The sequence below is a fragment of the Sapajus apella genome, unplaced genomic scaffold (assembly GCF_009761245.1).
Source record: "Sapajus apella isolate SASKATOON/1434 unplaced genomic scaffold, GSC_monkey_1.0 scaffold21, whole genome shotgun sequence".
Classification (NCBI taxonomy): Eukaryota; Metazoa; Chordata; class Mammalia; order Primates; family Cebidae; genus Sapajus; species Sapajus apella.
In genome coordinates, this window is record NW_022436961.1 from 26419558 (window position 1) to 26436588 (window position 17031).

General features: G+C 43.4%; 1 protein-coding gene across 1 annotated transcript; it reads right to left on the minus strand.

Annotated features, from left to right (window-relative positions):
* Positions 1-264: 264 nt before the first annotated feature.
* Positions 265-12721, minus strand: STC1 (stanniocalcin 1). Its single transcript, XM_032288548.1, has 4 exons — positions 12343-12721; positions 10202-10344; positions 9283-9494; positions 265-3373 (listed from the first exon to the last, which is right to left on the minus strand). The coding sequence occupies exons 1-4, from the start codon at positions 12458-12460 to the stop codon at positions 3100-3102; spliced, it is 747 nt and encodes a 248-aa protein (XP_032144439.1). The 5' UTR covers positions 12461-12721; the 3' UTR covers positions 265-3099.
* Positions 12722-17031: the final 4310 nt, after the last annotated feature.

Below are 17031 nucleotides of genomic sequence, written 5' to 3' on the forward strand. Positions count from 1 at the left end.
AGAAAGGTGGTCTTACAGCTGAGCAGCCTGCAGACCTTAAAGCTTCTTCCAACCTTGTAAGGAGTTTGGGATTTCATCAGTGAGAATAATGGGAGTCAGTCAATGGTTTTAAAGAAATTTAGAAAATGTTGATTCAAACCATATGTCAGATTTACATATTAACAATTAGTGACCTTAAAGAAAGGAGTTAGTCTGTGGTTCATGTTCAGAAATTCTCATTCAAGAAGTTTTTAAATAAATAACAATGAAAGACATGGGGGGAAAGCCAATAAAATGTAACACTTTATTATTTTTATCTTAGAAGGAATTCACCAAAGGCTTCATATTATGCTATGGCATCTTTAATTATAAAAATAAGCAAATAAAATAACTTGCATCTGTCATTACCATGATATATTTCATAACCTTTATATGCACATGGAGCTTAAAAATGTAATTTAACAATAAATAATGACATATACCAGATATGCTCACTGTTTATTCCAGTACTCAGCCAAAAACCTAAATATCAGTTAAATTATAAATACATAATGCAAATATAATGGCACAAAAATGTCTAAAGTGCAACCAAATCACAAGAGAAGAATCATGCAAACTGGTCTAGGTCAGCCCCCGAATCACTCTGCAGCAAACACAAGACGAAGCTTTGGAAGTTTAAGGGGGAATCGGAGGGAGTGGGGTGGAAGAAAGAGAAGCAAAAAACTAGCAACATTGTGAGAACTGCTTCTTTCTGTATGTGTAGATATATGTATTGTAGATACATATATAGATATCATTGTGGGGGAGAAAAGGCGGGTACCACGGTTTGAAGAGGTCACAGCGAAAAAATAAAAAAATAAAAAAATAATGAAATCTACTGAACTGAAAAAAGAGAGAATTTTGCTAGGAATACTCGAACTACTTATCGCATTGGGGTCCTGGCTTGGGTTTGCAAAATGGACACAACACACAAACTTTAATAGCTTTTCTGGTTCAGAGAAGTCAGCCTTGCCTGGGGGTGGGAAGTGTGGGAAGGCGGGGAAGAGTCTAACTTAGAATATGGTCTACCTGATTTCCAAGAGGCTAAGGCAGTGTCCATAAGTTTGGGGACCTGGGGATGGGACAGTTCTGAGTATAAAAATGCCCTTAACAATCTGATGTCAGCACGCTTAGAGGCTGTGTGGGGACAAAGGCAGCAACGTTGGTGCTGCTGCTGCTGCTGCTGGGTCTGCTGCAATTGCTCTTGGTCCTTGAGCAGCACGTTACTGGTTTTAAAGGCTTTATGGTAAAGTTGTATTGCTTTTCATTTTTCTGGAGATGTGCCCTCTCTCCTCCCACCAGGATCCCTATCACTCGATTTGGTCAAATCTTGAGTTTAGCCTGGTGAGAGTCAAGCACCAATAGTTTCTACCTAAGCGAGTTTGGAGTGGCCCCTGCAGTCCTACTACTCCTCCCTCTCTTCCTCTCTTAACATTGACCTTTGGTGGGCAGTGACGCTCATAAGGGACTGTTGGGTTCAAGGACAGTGACCCTGAGAAACTACTGTTGTTCATAGATAGGTTAGTCATTTGGCTTTGGTGGTCGCCATCTTGTAAACATCGTGGCAGAAATGATCAAACCACCAGCTCTTTTTCCCTCTTCTTTCTTTCTTTTTTTTTCTTTTTTTCTTTTTTTTTTTAATGATCCTACAGAGATGGTCCAGCTGCCAGGACTACTTTGGCAGGCAGCGTGCTACAGGACGAAAATGTAAGAGAAGTCTATTAAGGCTGGACAGCCCAGGGTTATTTATACTCTCTCAGCCCCAAGTCCCCCGGACTAAAGACCCAAAGGCTGGTTGACTCATTCCTGATTGATTTAATGGAAAGTCTCCCACCCCATCATCATTTGCCAGAGTACCAGGCACCGATGAAAGGGGACGAATCAAGAACTGCCACTTCCTAATATACAGTAGGCCTTATCACACTACAAGTGGTCCAAGCCCATAGGGATGCTCTTTTTGGTTCCAGAATTTCCAGTTGGATGTGACAGAGATCTTTCAGGATAGGTCTAAGTCAAGAGTAGCCTCTGGGTTGAGGTGGGCTGGGAGATTAACATCTTACCTGGGGTCCTTCAGATAAACCTGTTGGTTTTTCCTGTCTCATACAGGCCCATCTTAAGTTTCGATGTTGAATTAAAACTACTTCTACCCCCTTAGTTATAAAAAAGGCCACAAGGAGCATTTATGTGGATATCTGGAAGTGAGATAGTTATTCCATTCCCAGGAAAAGAAAAATAAAGCTAAGTTACAAAACTAAATCTATATGCAATAAAGTTATTATATACTGCTTTGTTTAAGCAGAGTCCTCTGGAATTTATGTACAGTACATTAGTTTTCAGCTATTTATATTCCACAGTTAGACCTTAAGATTCTCTGGTTTTAAGACAATTGTTAAAGATACTTTTAAAGCTCTGAGCAGTTACAGTACATAAAGATGTTAGCTTTTTGTTTTTCATTAGATGCAAGAAGATGCAGGCTCAAAGTCTGGTTGGACAGCCAGGCTCAAGCAATTTGGTAAATGTGTCGGAAAGGAAATTAGACATTGGAGGATCAAGACCATAAGACACTAGCTCATTAGAGATCAAGAATTCAAATGAGACATTCATATTCGTCCATGGCCAGCACAGATTCATAACACGAATTCCATTTAACATCTTTATGAGCATTTAAGACATGCATTTAAGTAAAGTTTTCTTATCAGCTAACTCTACTGGGGCAACCATTCTAAAGGGATCCACATCGTCAAATTACAATGGCTGGAGAGTTACATGAATGTTTTGTGTTTGAGGGTAGGCTGAGGGGAGCAGGGGAAATAGCATGGCAGAGGAAGATGGTAAAAGAGGGAACTTTCTCCTGAGGAGAGGCAGAATGATCACATGGATTTTGTTGGTGGGAACACTGCCATTGCAGAATGTTGGGATATTGTTTACAGAAGCCTAGTTTCATGCAATTTTCTTTAAGGGGGGATAGAAAATAGGAACTACTTTAAAAAAATCAAACCAGGCACAGTACACTCAAAGTTGGTGTGTCAACACCCCTAAAATGATACTAGTTTGGTGAGGTTGTGAATAACCTCTCCCTGGTTATGCACTCTCATGGGATGTGCGTTTGATGTGGGAGGGAGAGTCCTCCTCCTCACCTCGGAGGTTCCTGAGGAGGACTTTCAGCTTCTGCGGCTCATTGGTGCGTCTCCTGTTGAAGTCAATTCGTGGGGGTGTTTGGGCACAGTGGTCTGTCTGCAGGATGTGGAAGAGGCTGGCCATGTTAGGCCCAATTTTCTCCATCAGGCTGTCTTTGATTGTGCTGACTGTGTCTTCATCACATTCTAGCAGGCTTCGGATAAGTCTGTTATAGTATCTGCATCAAGAAAGACAGTGCATGTGATGGTCATCCAGTGAGAGCCAGGAGAGACCCAGGCTTTCATCTTGGCTCCAGCCAACACGAGTCCCTAATGGCCTGACCATGCAAACATCAATAGTTCATCAGCTGAAGATGGCTTTTGCTCTCTAACCCTTATGCCATGTCTCCCTAGTTTGAATCCATCTGCTCCTAGGGTTTACCACGCAATGCAAGACAGGTCTTCATGTTTAGCATTCAGGAGATTTAGATCACACTTTGAAGAGCAGCCTGAATGTGGTGACTGACATTTTTAGAAACAGAATTACAGAGCTAGCTGGGACTACAGAGACCATTTGGTGATTAGTTCAACTCTCATTTTGTAGAGAAGAAACTAAGGTGGATGAACTGAAGTGACTTAGAATGAAGTGAGTCCAATGCTCAACTCTGAGATTAGCCATTGAAAATGTGTGTACCTTTATTTTGATGCTTTTTCGTAATTTTCCTTTTTTTTTTTGGTGGTGTGTGGGCACAGGTGTACGTGTGTGCATCTTCTGATGAAACTTCTATCTAAGGCCCATATTCTGTGTGCCATGCATTTTTCTACAAAATCTAATTCCCTTACCACGTTTTTGGCCAGCCTTGATAAAATACATTGACTGATTCCATCTTCAGCGCCCCCACCCCCAGCCTTCAAAGGCATATTGTAGTCAGAAGGCTAAATCCTAGGCAAGAGGATATTTAAATGGAAATATTGGTGGCCTTCAGGGGTTCATACTATTGTAATTCATAAATCCTTCTCCTACTGTACCAGGGTTTGCTAACCTCTTCCCTTTTTGGGTGTTTGTAGATCTTTTACTCTCACACAGGCCAGCATTTGATGGTTTTGTGATGGCTTTGTTTCCCTGACTAGAGTGTAAGCGTACTGAAGGCAGGATTTGTGTCCTTTGTATTCCTCATAGCCCAGTGCCATCATGCTACATTGCCTTTTTACTGAACATTTGTTGACCTATTTCATGGCCACTAAGAAAATGAAGTTTTAAGAATATGATTCTTTTCAATAAGTAGTGATTCCCAGAAGAAAACTTACCTATAGTTTGGGTTTGGTATCAGTTACCGTCATATTTGGAGTGAATTCTTTAACTCTCAAGCAATGCAGCTAAGCTCTGTGGCTCTGAAAGGATTAAACTGTCTAGTATTTAGGGCATATCAATGATTTGTCCTGTTATTAGGGAAGACAGTTCAGGTATTTTCCAGTTTAGATTGGGATGTCTTTGCTCCATTTTGCATTGGCAGTTGACTTGTCAAAACCCATTAGCTCTGTGTTCACTAATAAGAGATGCTGGATGGCAGTGACCTGCAGTATTTATGTGGAGAGAACCTTTTCTCAGAGCATCCCAAGGATCTCTTGGGCCACAGGATCTTCTGCGAAAAGAAACCTGTTTACTTTTAATTGACTGCACAGTGCACAGGATCACACATCTTTTAAGAATAACTAAATCCCCCAGGGAGGTTCTTTGAAAGATGTATGGTAAATAGCATGGAATGTGGGTAATGAGGTGAGGTGGTCACACTTCTGTGGCCTAGCAGAAGGAAGCTGGGGACTGAGAGGCAAGTGCAGTGTCTGGGTTGCTGACTCAGGCCTGGCGAAACCACTCCCTCCAGGGAAAATTATATCCAGCTGTGGTTAAAATTGGAACTCTCTGGCACAGAGGAATATTTTCCAACTCTTTGGAATTATAAAGCACATGAGTCAAAGGAGAGCTCCTTTGGATGGGGAAATGGGGAGAAAATCAGTTTTGGAAAAACATAGAATAAACAACTTTTCACAAGCAGCTTCCGGCATCTCCACACCCACATAGATCTCCAGGCATCTTCTAGCTCTTGGCCTCTGCTAGGACCTGGGTCCTTGGATGGCTGTGTCTATTTCAGAGGCTGATTAGATCCTGGAGGGTGGTTTCTGAGCTCTTATCCCTCCAGTAAGGACTTTATAACTTAAAAGTTAACCCTTTCATTTCTAGAAAGAGCTGTTCATGCCAGATGAGTTCCCAAATGGGCTGGAAAATACAGTCTTTCTCTAGAAAGGGATAGAAAGAAATGCAACTTCTTTCTTAGAAGGACTTGAAAGCTCGGGTCTGGACAAGGAAGTCCAGTACGCTTAAGGGAATTCAGCTTCTGCAGCCAGCTTTGCAGCATCAGGACCACTCCATTTCTTCAGGCCCGACTTTGTCAGAGTGCCTGCTCTTTTTCAGAGGGGTTCTACCTTTCAACCTTTTACTGTCGCTTTGTCTGCTGGATCAGATTGATACCTGATCTTGGTGTTTATTGACAATGACCCTTGTCATCCTGAGGGCTCTTAGTGAGAACCACCCACCCCCACTGGAATCTACCCTATTTCCCTCATGGAGCTTCTGTTCACTCAACAAGGGCAGGCTAAGAAAGCTCTTGAGAATATAAAAAAAAGTCCATGGCTTCGCCAGTAGTTCTTCAAAGGCTGGAAAATTTGTCAGGATGCTCTGATGTCACCAGTGTATCAGTATGAGCAATAGGTTAACCAGTGCCTATCCAGTAAGGGCTAGAATAGGCATTTACCTCTGGGATCATGCTTGCCAATGACACAGCTCTTTCCTATGTTACCAAGTGAGATGAATTATTTAAGAGGTTCTGTCTCCAGCCAAAGTTGACTTAGCATTCGTCACCTATTTAGTGAGCACCTTTTTGTACTATGGTCTTATTGTTCATATAGCTATTGGAAGGAGGTGACCATCCTTTTAGGAGAGAAAGTACACAAATTTAATTGTGGACTACCATGGTGCACATATATTCAATTGTGCTGGATATCCTATTTTTGGATTGCGGCTATTTCCTGCAGGTTTTGCTGGCTGCCATTTTTGAAGTAGAAATCAAATAGCTTGGCTCAAGGCCACAAGAGTTCTAAGCCCAACTTAGTTATTCACAAGCTGTGTGACCTTCAGCAGGTCACTGCACTCTCTGAGCCTTTCTTCTTTAATCAGTAAAATGAGGCAGTTAGTATAGTTAACCTCTGCAGTCATCTCCAACTATGGCATTCTATGCTTTTAGGGATTCAATACATATTTTTGTTCTCAATTTTACAAAAAATAGAGCAGCTCTGCTTACATCCCCTCCTTGGCAATGGTAGCTAGGACTGCTTAAGAAGATTCCTTTCTTTATCTTTATGGAGGATGGAGGAGACGTGTTGGAAAGACTTGGTAGGCTAAGTGTCCTGATCACCCAGCCTGAAAGGACCTTTTTAATTATGTTTCTTTTTTACTCACTTTGAAAATTCTATCCCCCCTTTTTTTTTGGTAAAGAATAAGATCAGATATTCTCCATAGCTACTGTTTTAGCCATGCTTACCCAAATATACACATACTGCCTAGGAACGTTCTGTGTGAGGGTTTATAAATAGTCCTTTGTTTCCCTTCATCAATATTATTCTTCTGTTTCCTGTTCCCTATCCATGCCCTAGAGAGTTGGAAGCTTTGTCAGTTTTCCCACTCTGGATCTGGGTTGGTCTAAGTGGTTCCCAAGACTCACGCTGCCCTGCCTGGCTGATCGGTTTTGCCTGCTTCCTACAGGGTTGAAATCATAGTTTGCAAATTCAGGCTGGTAGACAGTCCAGCCACCTTTCTATCTTCTAGGTGCGTTTCTGTCACGGAAAATCCCCTTGTTCTGGCTCCTGGTCCAGTCACAGGCTTTCGGATTCTCCCAGCCCCAAATCTCATGCTAGATAAGTCACAGGAAGGTGGAATGAACCTGTAACTACTTCCTCTTGCAATTCTGTGCCAATTGGCACCGACTTAACGTGTGTCTATGGTGGGATAGAGGCTGGGAAAGCAGGATGTCTCAGGAAGGTGAGCAGCTTCAATGGAGCAAAGCAAGTCCAGCATGGAAGCAGACCATTCTACAGTCTTGAGCAGAAATAATATAGCCTGTTGAAGTGAAATTTTTGGAGAAGGGTTGCATGGAAGAGTCTGGTTTTCAAGGGCTGGCCATATTTTTTTCTCCAACTGACCTTTCCTAATGGATCCCTAAGATGTAAGAGGGAGATAAGACTTTCTTTGTGATCATCTTCTAAATGTGTTAAAAACAAGGCACTGATTAGAAGAAATAATGGCCTGGTTAAAAATTTACTAGTCTCTTAATAAGTTGGGACCCCTAGTTTAGTAGCTATGTAATTCTTCCTAAAGACCTCTCTGCCTTTCTAATGGAAGATGCTACTTCAGATAAAATACAGAGACTAGTATTGCCTCCAAATTGGAAATATGCCATATTATAGATCATGATTTGTCACGGAATCCTTAAGGACCTAAATTGTAATAGTGGCTTTGCTAATGCACCCCTCCCCCCACCTCCAACTACCACACAAACACATACTTTGTCCTTAGCCCGTGTCTGGCTGAGGATTCTTAATTTCTTTTCCTAATTGTGAAGGAAGTCTCCAGTAATTAATCAGGTCTCCCCTCCCCACCCCCTGCTCCTGTTTGCTCTGTGCAACAAAAATCTTCCTAGCGGGAATTTAAAGCCAAGATTTATGTAGAGACAGCCCACTTCAAAAATGGTTTGATTTTTCTCTTCTGAGAAAATAATTTAGAACCCCATGATAAAGTCACTTCCAAGGACTAGAGAAGTGATTTTTACAAATTGACTTGTGGTTCTGAAGGGCAATCACCTGTAGTTAAGGGTGAATAAGAAATTTTACAAGCATTTGTGTTAGGCACTTTAACATTTCCCTAAGGAAGAGCTACTTTTCTGTTGCATGTATGTACATGACTAAATCACTTGTAAATCCCAGAGGGACTTGGCTGTTGCCACTGTCTTAAGAAGGGTGGTGGCACCTGGCTAGGAAATTAATCAGATAAGTCTGTGATAACTCTCAGGTGCTCAGAGTAACAGGCAAAGGACTGATCATTGTGAATATGTGCAGATTTGGGTGGAGAGTCAAAGAATCATAGAAATTCAAGACTGGGAATCAAGTTTTTAGACTGAGAGATATCACAGGGAGCTCAGCTTGACCAGCCTGCACTGGCCCTGCCATAACTCCACGCCAACTCCATCAGCATCTCTCAGTTCTTGCTGGGAATCTTTCCAGGACTTGCACAAGAACTGAGGATGCCAGCTCTCTCATGTAACAGGAATTCACTCCTGGCTGGTAAAGACACTGAAAAGTACAGTGCCCAGATGTTCTAGCTCAGTGGCCTTGGGTGGTGTTTGAATACTAAGATGAGAATGGGACCTGGAGAGCCACAAAACCTCATTCTAGGAAATCTTGGACAAGAGGAATGGGATAACATAAGGCCTGGAAGGGAACCTGAAAATGGTCTAGTCCAGCCATTTCGCTTTTTACAAAGGAAACATGAGCCCCAGGGAAGTGAGGTAGCTTGCACTGGGCTACCCAGTGAAATCTCTGACTGTTTGGGACTGATTTGAAATAGATGGGGATTTAAAAGTCTGCATTATGACATTTAACCAGAGGGCTTTTTTCGTTCTTTCATTCTTTTTTTTTTTTTTTTAAATCAGGGCCAATTGTGCTGTTGCATGGTCATGGTTTCAGCCAAATCTGATGTCTTAAAAGCTTGTTACCAGAAACTTCGACATTCCCTTCAGGCTTATGGCAAAAAGTGCTCAATGAAAGAGCACCAAGAGATGCTGCAGATGAGGCTGGCTTTCTATAAGCTTCATGAAAAGACTTTTCCTATAACAGTAGGGGGAAAAAAAAAGCCCAAGCTGCTTAAACTGTCACAACCAATCACAAACATATTTTTTTTTTTTCCTGCAAAAGCTGGGAAGACTGCAAGCTAAAATAAGACCATGACTGTGGCAATTTAACCCTCCCTCCCAGTCTGGCTCTGCCAGCCAGCCACCTGCTCCCAGTCCCCTGAATGTGGAAAAGTGGACTCAGTGTGTACCTGTTGGAGAAGTGATTGGGCAGCTGGACAACCTCAGTGATGCCTTCAGGGTTCCGCTTGGCGATGCTGCACATGTTCAGCCTGCGGTAGCACTCTTCCTGCACCTCAGCAATCATCCTTTGGAAAGTGGAGCACCTCCGAATGGTGAGGAAGACCCTGGAGGTGACCCCGTTGGCGATGCACTTTAAGCTCTCTTTGACAAATGCTTTTCCCTGCCGTGGAGGAAGGATAAGAGGGAGGTCTTTAGCTTGACCTGACAAACAGGATGCGCATACACATGAAGGAATTTAAGGGGGCTCATCTGGGCACTGTATCATGGCCATCTGCATATCCTCGCAATGAGAAGATTGTATGCTATAGCCAAGGATTAAGAAAAAATGCCCCCTCCCCACCTCCCTGGATTCCCTTGAGAAGCGAGCTCTACAAAATGAAATTAGATGAGAGAAAAAAAAGATGAACCGTGATCAGCCATCCTGCAGCTTAAAAATAGTCATATTCCGACTTTACATTCTTGAGATTGAGACTTTGAAAATTCATATCAAAAACTAGTATGCTAGGTCATACAGAGAGAACTTCCTTGTTATAAGCACATTTTTATTTCCTCTCACAGAGGAAAATCTTTTTGGCTTATCACCCCTGCTGCTATAAGACAGCCTCTACTAGCTCTTTACAATCATGCATTAGAGTGAGTGGGGCGTGTCTTATACAGAACCTGTTTCCTGGCCAGACGTGTGCCTGTGTGTGTGTGCGCGCGCACGTGTGTGGGCACTTGTGCATACACACACACTGAGATGGGAATTTAGAGTGGGGAGGCTGAGAAGAAGGGCTGGTTCCCTACAGGACTGGTTCCTAAGAACAATGGTCTAACACACTGCTAAAGACAAGCAGCCAGTGGGACCAGGGGTCAAGGTCTTATTACCTGAGTGTCAAATTTAGCAGCGCTGTACAAGAAGGATTTACAGATGTCATACATCCCATCTGTGTCACAGGTGGAGTTTTCCAGGCATGCAAAAGCCCCGCAGCCGACCTCTAGAGCACGGCTGAGGCAGCGGACCACTTCAGCTGAAAGAGATAAATGCATCCAATCTGGGTCAAACAGGGAGGGTGGCTGAGTGGGATCAAGTGCCTGCAGAGGTGGATTTCAAGGACATGGGGTCAGAAAAACTTATCCTTGGAATCTGTCATGAGGGGCAATTGGTAGACGCATTTGAATGAGAAAGAGAGAATAGGCTCCTTTTGCTTATGAGAGCCAGAGCACATGATGGACAGGGAGGGAGTTCTCTCTTTCAGACACATGCTCTTTCATCTTTACCTACAGTTTTGGTATCTGGAGAAGGGAGGCTTAAGTCCTGAAATGCACAGTGCCTTTTAGCAATTCCATAGACCCAAAGGTCATTGGTTGGCACTTGAAAGCATGCGAAGGCAGGAGGCAATGCCTAGTGGTCAGGTCTAAGAGGTAAAAGGGCCAGGGGATCCATCTAGCTTTGGAAAAATGCACTCTGGAGTAAAAAGCATGGGATGTTAGTCTGAATGGCAGAGAAGACTGTGCCAGGAGTCCACTTGGAGACCCTTCTGCTTTCAGGCTTTTAACTTATCATCATATTGGCAAAAGGAAATCTGATTTGTTCACGTTTCACCCCAACCCTCCTCTAGGACAGTGCTTAGAGGTATGTATAATCTTTTTCATATTAAAAGCCTTTAAAAAAACACACACACACACAGGTGTGGAATAATCAGGCCAAGACACCTCTTGTGCAAGACTGGAAGAAAACCGCAAAAAAACTTGAATGAGGCTTTCTACATTCTGGATAAGATCTCCCATAAAAGTAATTTCTCTCCCACAGAAGGGGGGTGTTCTGGCAGGCAGCTCGGCAAGAAATGATCTGCAGCCTTCATGCCATAGGATTCTCCTTTGAGATCAAAAGCATGGTTCAGTTAGTCTTCCCCACCCCCTCCCCCCACCCGCAGCCTCTAGGATGTTACAAGTCATTTCCCTAATTATATATTTCCATGGGTTTAAATTATAACTTTGCTTTAAGCAGTTTTAATATGCATTAGGGCTGCTATTGTTTTAGGCAAGCTCGAATTGTGAATCACTGCATCTCTATAGCAACTAAGTACAAAAGGAAGTGAAGCAAAAGCCCTCCTCTCGGCAGGGACCTGTGCTCTTCCAAGGGGATCATCATCTGCAGTATTTTGACACCTGCGATCTTATCTCTGCTGACAGTTGGAGGGCAGAGGGCAGTATTGGAAGGGGAACAAGTGGAGCCAGATAAGTCAAAAGGCAGAGGTGTCAATGCGGGCTTCCTAATGATTCTTTTCCTTCAGAAGCCAACATAATGCACAATTAACTGCTCCAAGAGTCAGGACAAAAGTGAGACCTTACCCTTGGAGAAACAGCTGCTATGTTTCACATTTTTTTTTTCCCCAGGGGCTCTCTGGCTATGGGCTGCATGGACGATTGAGTGGAGCCCTAGAGAGCCGGGAGGGAGACAGGCAGCAGGGTTGGGGGTGGGACGTGTAGGGTTTTCTCTGAATCCGCCCTGGATTTGTCAGACTTGAGGGCTATGGTTCTGAAAATCAGTCTGAAGAGGGAGCTTTTCTGTGTATTCTCTTAAGAGGTAAAAAAGTCAAGAAGTGAAGAGGTAGGGTCTTAAGAGGAAAGGAAGAGGGACAGAATCAAACAAGCCAGGTCTTACCTTAGATCAGTTTCTGGAAAGTATAGAGAGTGCTTTGAAGCATGCCAACATTCGAGCCTTTCCTCCCTTCTCCCCCCCTCCCCCTCCAAGAGGGTACGTGCCAGATTTCAGGCAATCAGGCTAGGCTTATGCAATGAAATACCCTCAGCAGAGCGTCCAGCGTCTTCGTTTAGTTGCATGCGATTTATTAAACAAAGGAGCTCCACTGCCTACGGCTATTGGATTACACTGTCAGTTTATTGCCATCAGGCATGAAGCACATTTATTATCAAGATCAGCCGTCACAGACACAGTTGCAAAAGGGAGAGGCAAATGAGGACAGCTCTTTGGGGGAGAAACCGGTCTTGGGTTTGCTGCTTACCTGAGTTTTGAGCCACCACTCGTGATCTCCTGGGGCTCACAGAGTAATTCTGCTCCGCCTCATGGGTTGCAGAAGCACTGATCACCAGCACCAGAAGCACTGCTAAGTTTTGGAGCATTCTCTGAGAAGTTTCCGCTAAGTTGTAGGGGTTTTTTTTTTCTCCTGCCCCCCTTTCCTCTTTCCCTCTCCCGGCTTGAGTGAAGATGTGGATCTGGATACACTGAAAGCTTAGGTGAGGATTTGATGAGGATTTTTTTTTGTTTGCTGCTGATGCTGCTCCTGCTGCTGCCGCTGCCACTGACACCTCCGCTGCTGCTGCTGCTGCTGCCGCTGCTGCTGCTGCAGTCGCTGCTTCTTGCACCTCTGGCTTTTGCAAACTGGGGGCCCAAGAGCTGCACCCAGGGATTTTATAGCCGTTCTTATCGGTCCTCAGGATCAAGGACCAATCAGGTCCCTCAACTGGTCTGGCGAGCCAATAAGAGGGCATGCAATTCAGCTGGAGCTTTTTGACTTCTTAGAAATATTTTCCAGCAAATTAAAAGTACCTGCTGCCAATGTTTCATATGAGTGTGTGGCTGTGTGTGCAGAGATGTGTGAAAACGCTATTTTCATGGAAGTAAGGGATAACTCTGTATTGATGGAACTAGAGAAAAATCCTATAGAAATCTCTCCAAGTTGCTTTTTGAAATCTAGCCATCTTTTTTTCTAATGAGCCACTTGGGGAAAATGGATAGCAGGGGTAGGGTGGGGAAATGTGATCTCTTTAGATGAGAACTAAATCGCTTACAGCAGTTTTACTCTAATTTTAACAGCACATTCTCAGTTCTGTTTTGTGAGCTACAAATGCAGTCACTCCCTATCTTCTCTGTGTGTACATGTTCACATGTCTGTGATGCTATTTTGTTTGTATGTGGACATCCTCGGTTCTCATTCACATGTTTGAGCCCTTAAGGAGGAATTTATGTGAGTGGAAAAGCCTTGGTGGACTGAGATATGACAGCTCAGAGCTACAGCCTTAGTCCCCCTACTGATCAACCCACGACCCTGGCCAAGTCCTTTTACCTTGCCCCACCTCTGTATTCACATCTGTAAAATGCCAAAGTTGGACTCTGACATTCTCTGTGCCTCTAAAACAATGTGATTCTTCAATAGTCAAATCAGCTTTGACTTCATCTTTTCAGTCATCAGCAAACCGCAAAGTCCAGGAATGTTAGTTACCATAGGTACATACATGTACACCTGCGCATACCACACTCAACAGGGAGACATCATGAATGCCCCCAAATTAATAAACTGTGTGTTCAAGCCCAGCAACTTGATAACCACTTTAAAACAATATGCTGGCCAAAGCAAGACTAAACCTGCTGAATGTATTCATTTCTTGGGGAGTGGGGGAGAAAAAGAGGGGGCAGACTGGAAAGAAGGGGTAGGGAGAGACCAGAACGTGTAGGAGAGAAGAATGATAAGCTCTAGACTTAATGGGAAAATTGCACTGGAATCACAAATCATGCTTGGTGTAGAGGCTTATATTTTCTTATAAGTGAGTTGCAGGCAACACTGAAGTTTGTCCCTAACATGGGAAGGAGGTTAATGAGCCAGGAGAAGGACTTCTCAGGGTAGGAAAGTGGTGAAGGTATTCTATAATAAAACCTTTAACAATTTTGGGGAAGTAGATGAGAAAGGGCCATTGGTGATTCATGCAGATTTGGAGCAGGATAATCTTGCAGAGAAACGGGGCCAGTGGCTTTAGTTTGAGTCCTAAAACCTTCAAACAAAAGTTGAAGAATGAGTGTCAACGCTGTTAACCACAAACTATACCAAGAATCAGCTCTGTATATGTCGGTGGGGGGGGGTGAGTTTGGGAAGTGGGGTTTCTGGGTGATGATAGCCTCTTTCTTACAAAATAGGATTGTTTGGGAAGCATGAACGTTTACTAGAAAAAGGGATGGAGGGAGTGAAAAATACTGGAAATACCTAAAAGAAAGGAAGGGAATTTTCAGATTTACATTAAATAAGAATATATTTTAATTTATATTAAGGGACAGTGTTGGTATTTCTTGAGTACCTTGTGGGCTGAGTGCTAGGGGACAGTGTGGGAGGATAAATGAGAAGAGACAGAGAAGAAGGTAAATTCATGATTCTTGTCCTGGAGGTACTTGCAGGTGAGTTGGGAAGTTGACCAGCCACCGTCATACTTCCTAAAGGTTCAGGATGTCAGGACCTCACATGGGAAGACACAGGCTCAGGCAGTGCTGGCTGGAGATGTAGGGAAAGCTCTTGAGGGAAAGATCAGTGGGGAAAGATGTAAACTGCTATTGTTTCTTTTTTAAGAGTTTAGGAAAAAGCTAGGCTATTTCATTTTTAAAAAACAAAGCTTGTATTGTGGAAAGCGTCAATGTTGTTTGTACATAGTCAGAAGTAGTTGATGCCAGGCAAGGCAATATAGTCGCTCAGTGTTCTCTTCCAGAAAGGGAATAAGAGGACAGATGCATATTCCTCCCAAGGGTCTTCTGTTCCTTAGCATTCTCTACCTTCTTGGCCTTTATTCATCATCAAATGCAGTGCCATTGTTTCTCTTGGGCTTTCCCTGAGTTGGTCTACTTGGCCTGGTAGGGCGATGATTTACCATCCACTTTGTTTTTCCAACTCTCTGTTGCTGTCACCAGAACATGATGTCCTACAAGCATCAATATGTGTTTGTGTGGTTTTTTTTTCTGATGTTGCTTTATTGTTTCTTCTTCTTTTGCTCACTTACTATCTTGTGCCTGGAAGTTCATTGCTAGGTGTGCCAAGTGTTTCCCAATAACAGGTAAACTGTCCTTTGAACAAATACAATAGTGGTCAGCCCATGGATTTGAACGTAACTAGCGTGTGAGCCAATACAGTTGAGAACCTCAGGGGAAGTAGCTGAAGTCTGCCCGGAAGTGCCCAGTGTAAAGATTCTTCCTAGAAGGTCATGGTTTGTGGATATCCAAGTGCTCTCAATCATTGTGCAACTGTCTGGAACTTTGATATAGCAACGATAAAAGTGTCTTGGGGACCCTGGAGGTGACGTCTGATTTCTTGGTAACCTCTCTTGGGGGTCTGAGAGAATATAGAGGAGTTTTCCCAGCAGACTTCAGAGTCTGAATTTTATCCCATAAGGCACAGGAAGTCATTAGGGATCTTGAGTAGGAATTGTTAAATGATGGTTGAAGTGTTTGGGCAAGATTGTTTCATCACGCTTATGATGGTTTGGAGGAAGAAAAGAATAGAAGTTTTAAGACTAGTTGTTAACATCAAATTTTATTTATGAGATTCTGGTCTATGATGGTGGTGGCAGGAAAGAAAGGGAGACAAATATGAGAGGTATTTTAAATGAACTGGAAATTGTTAATTAACCTAAGGATTGTCTTGGGAAAAAGCTTTCTCCCAGTTCAATGGTAAGGGAGATAATGCACACGAGCACCTTTCCCTCCTCATGTTTTGGTTATGACTTTTAGTTGACAGGGCTACCTCATGTCTCCGTGAGGCAGGTGCTTCCTGGCATTCTGTTGAGCAGCAGAATTACCTAACAAAAGGACCTGACTGCATGTTAGGGAGGTGTGCCTGAGTGCAGTGGGTGGGAGGGGAGGGTACACTTTGCCATTGCCCTGAGCAGGGAAAGTGCTAAGAGGTTGGTGGGAGAAGCTGCCAACACCTAAGGCTGGGTGATGATGCCCTGGCTGTGCCCATGCAAGGCTGGCATGAGTTCAGTGAGAAGATTAAGCCAAAAATCTCTGGGGCTTTGTTGGATTTGGCTAGCTGAAAGCTAAGTGGTGAAGAGCTCTTTGCCTTTTGGTGAGAGGAGCCCAAAAACAGAGCGTGTTTTCTTTGTGTGTGTGTGTGTTTGGCTAACAGAATGCAAGACCCACCAACGTTGTTTTGACATAGTGACCCTTGGACAAGTTTTCTCTGGGAATTCTGAGCCACTGTTTTTTTCAACTGGACTTTGGGCTGTTGAATCATGCCGTCCTAATCTCAAGACAAAGAAGGAAGAAAAGGAAAAGGAGGAAGATGAGGGGAAAACATTTTTATTTGCTCTTCTATAAAGGCCCCAGATTATCTGTGTGGACAGTCCAGGATTCATGAGCAAACCTGTGCCATTTGCATATCTTTGATTGCTGTAAACTCTACTAAAGAAAGAATGTGAGAAAATATATTAAGAGGGCAAACTCCCCACTTCTCCCCTTGGCTGATGGAGGGTGACTGTGTGACTGGTTCTAGGTCAGGTGTGGGAATGCAGAGAGATGGTTGACCTTTGCCTGTGCTCCATGAATTCCCAAACTACTTCTTAAAGTGTGTTTTATTTGAAGAAGAATATCTGTTTTCTGGAAATATAATACAGCAAATGGGTTGGAATAGAGTTTATAGATTTGGATTCAATCAACATTTACTGGGTGCCTGTCTGCTCTATGCCAGGCATTACTGCAGAGGCTTCTTAACTGTGAGCAAAGCCCTGCTCTGCTCCCTTCCCACAGGAGGAGCTGGGGATCTGAAGAGAAGGATGGCTCTCCCATAGTCATACAGTGGATGGTGGAAAAATCTCCTGAGATTTGCTTATTACAGAAGCAGCTCTGGGTTCTTTAGCTGTGTGACCAGCGCAGTGGTAGAGACAGTGTGCATGCTGACAGCCCTGCCCCTCAGGGTGTGGGGAGCAGGATAGAGGAA

Excerpts from the sequence above, each read along its gene's own strand:
- STC1 (XM_032288548.1), bottom strand. The coding sequence starts at position 12,460 with ATGCTCCAAAACTTAGCAGTGCTTCTGGTGCTGGTGATCAGTGCTTCT. Across the intron at positions 9,495-10,201 it reads CTGCTAAATTTGACACTCAG|GGAAAAGCATTTGTCAAAGA; the intron begins GTAATAAGACCT and ends CCTCCACGGCAG. Across the intron at positions 3,374-9,282 it reads CCCAATCACTTCTCCAACAG|ATACTATAACAGACTTATCC; the intron begins GTACACACTGAG and ends TTCTTGATGCAG.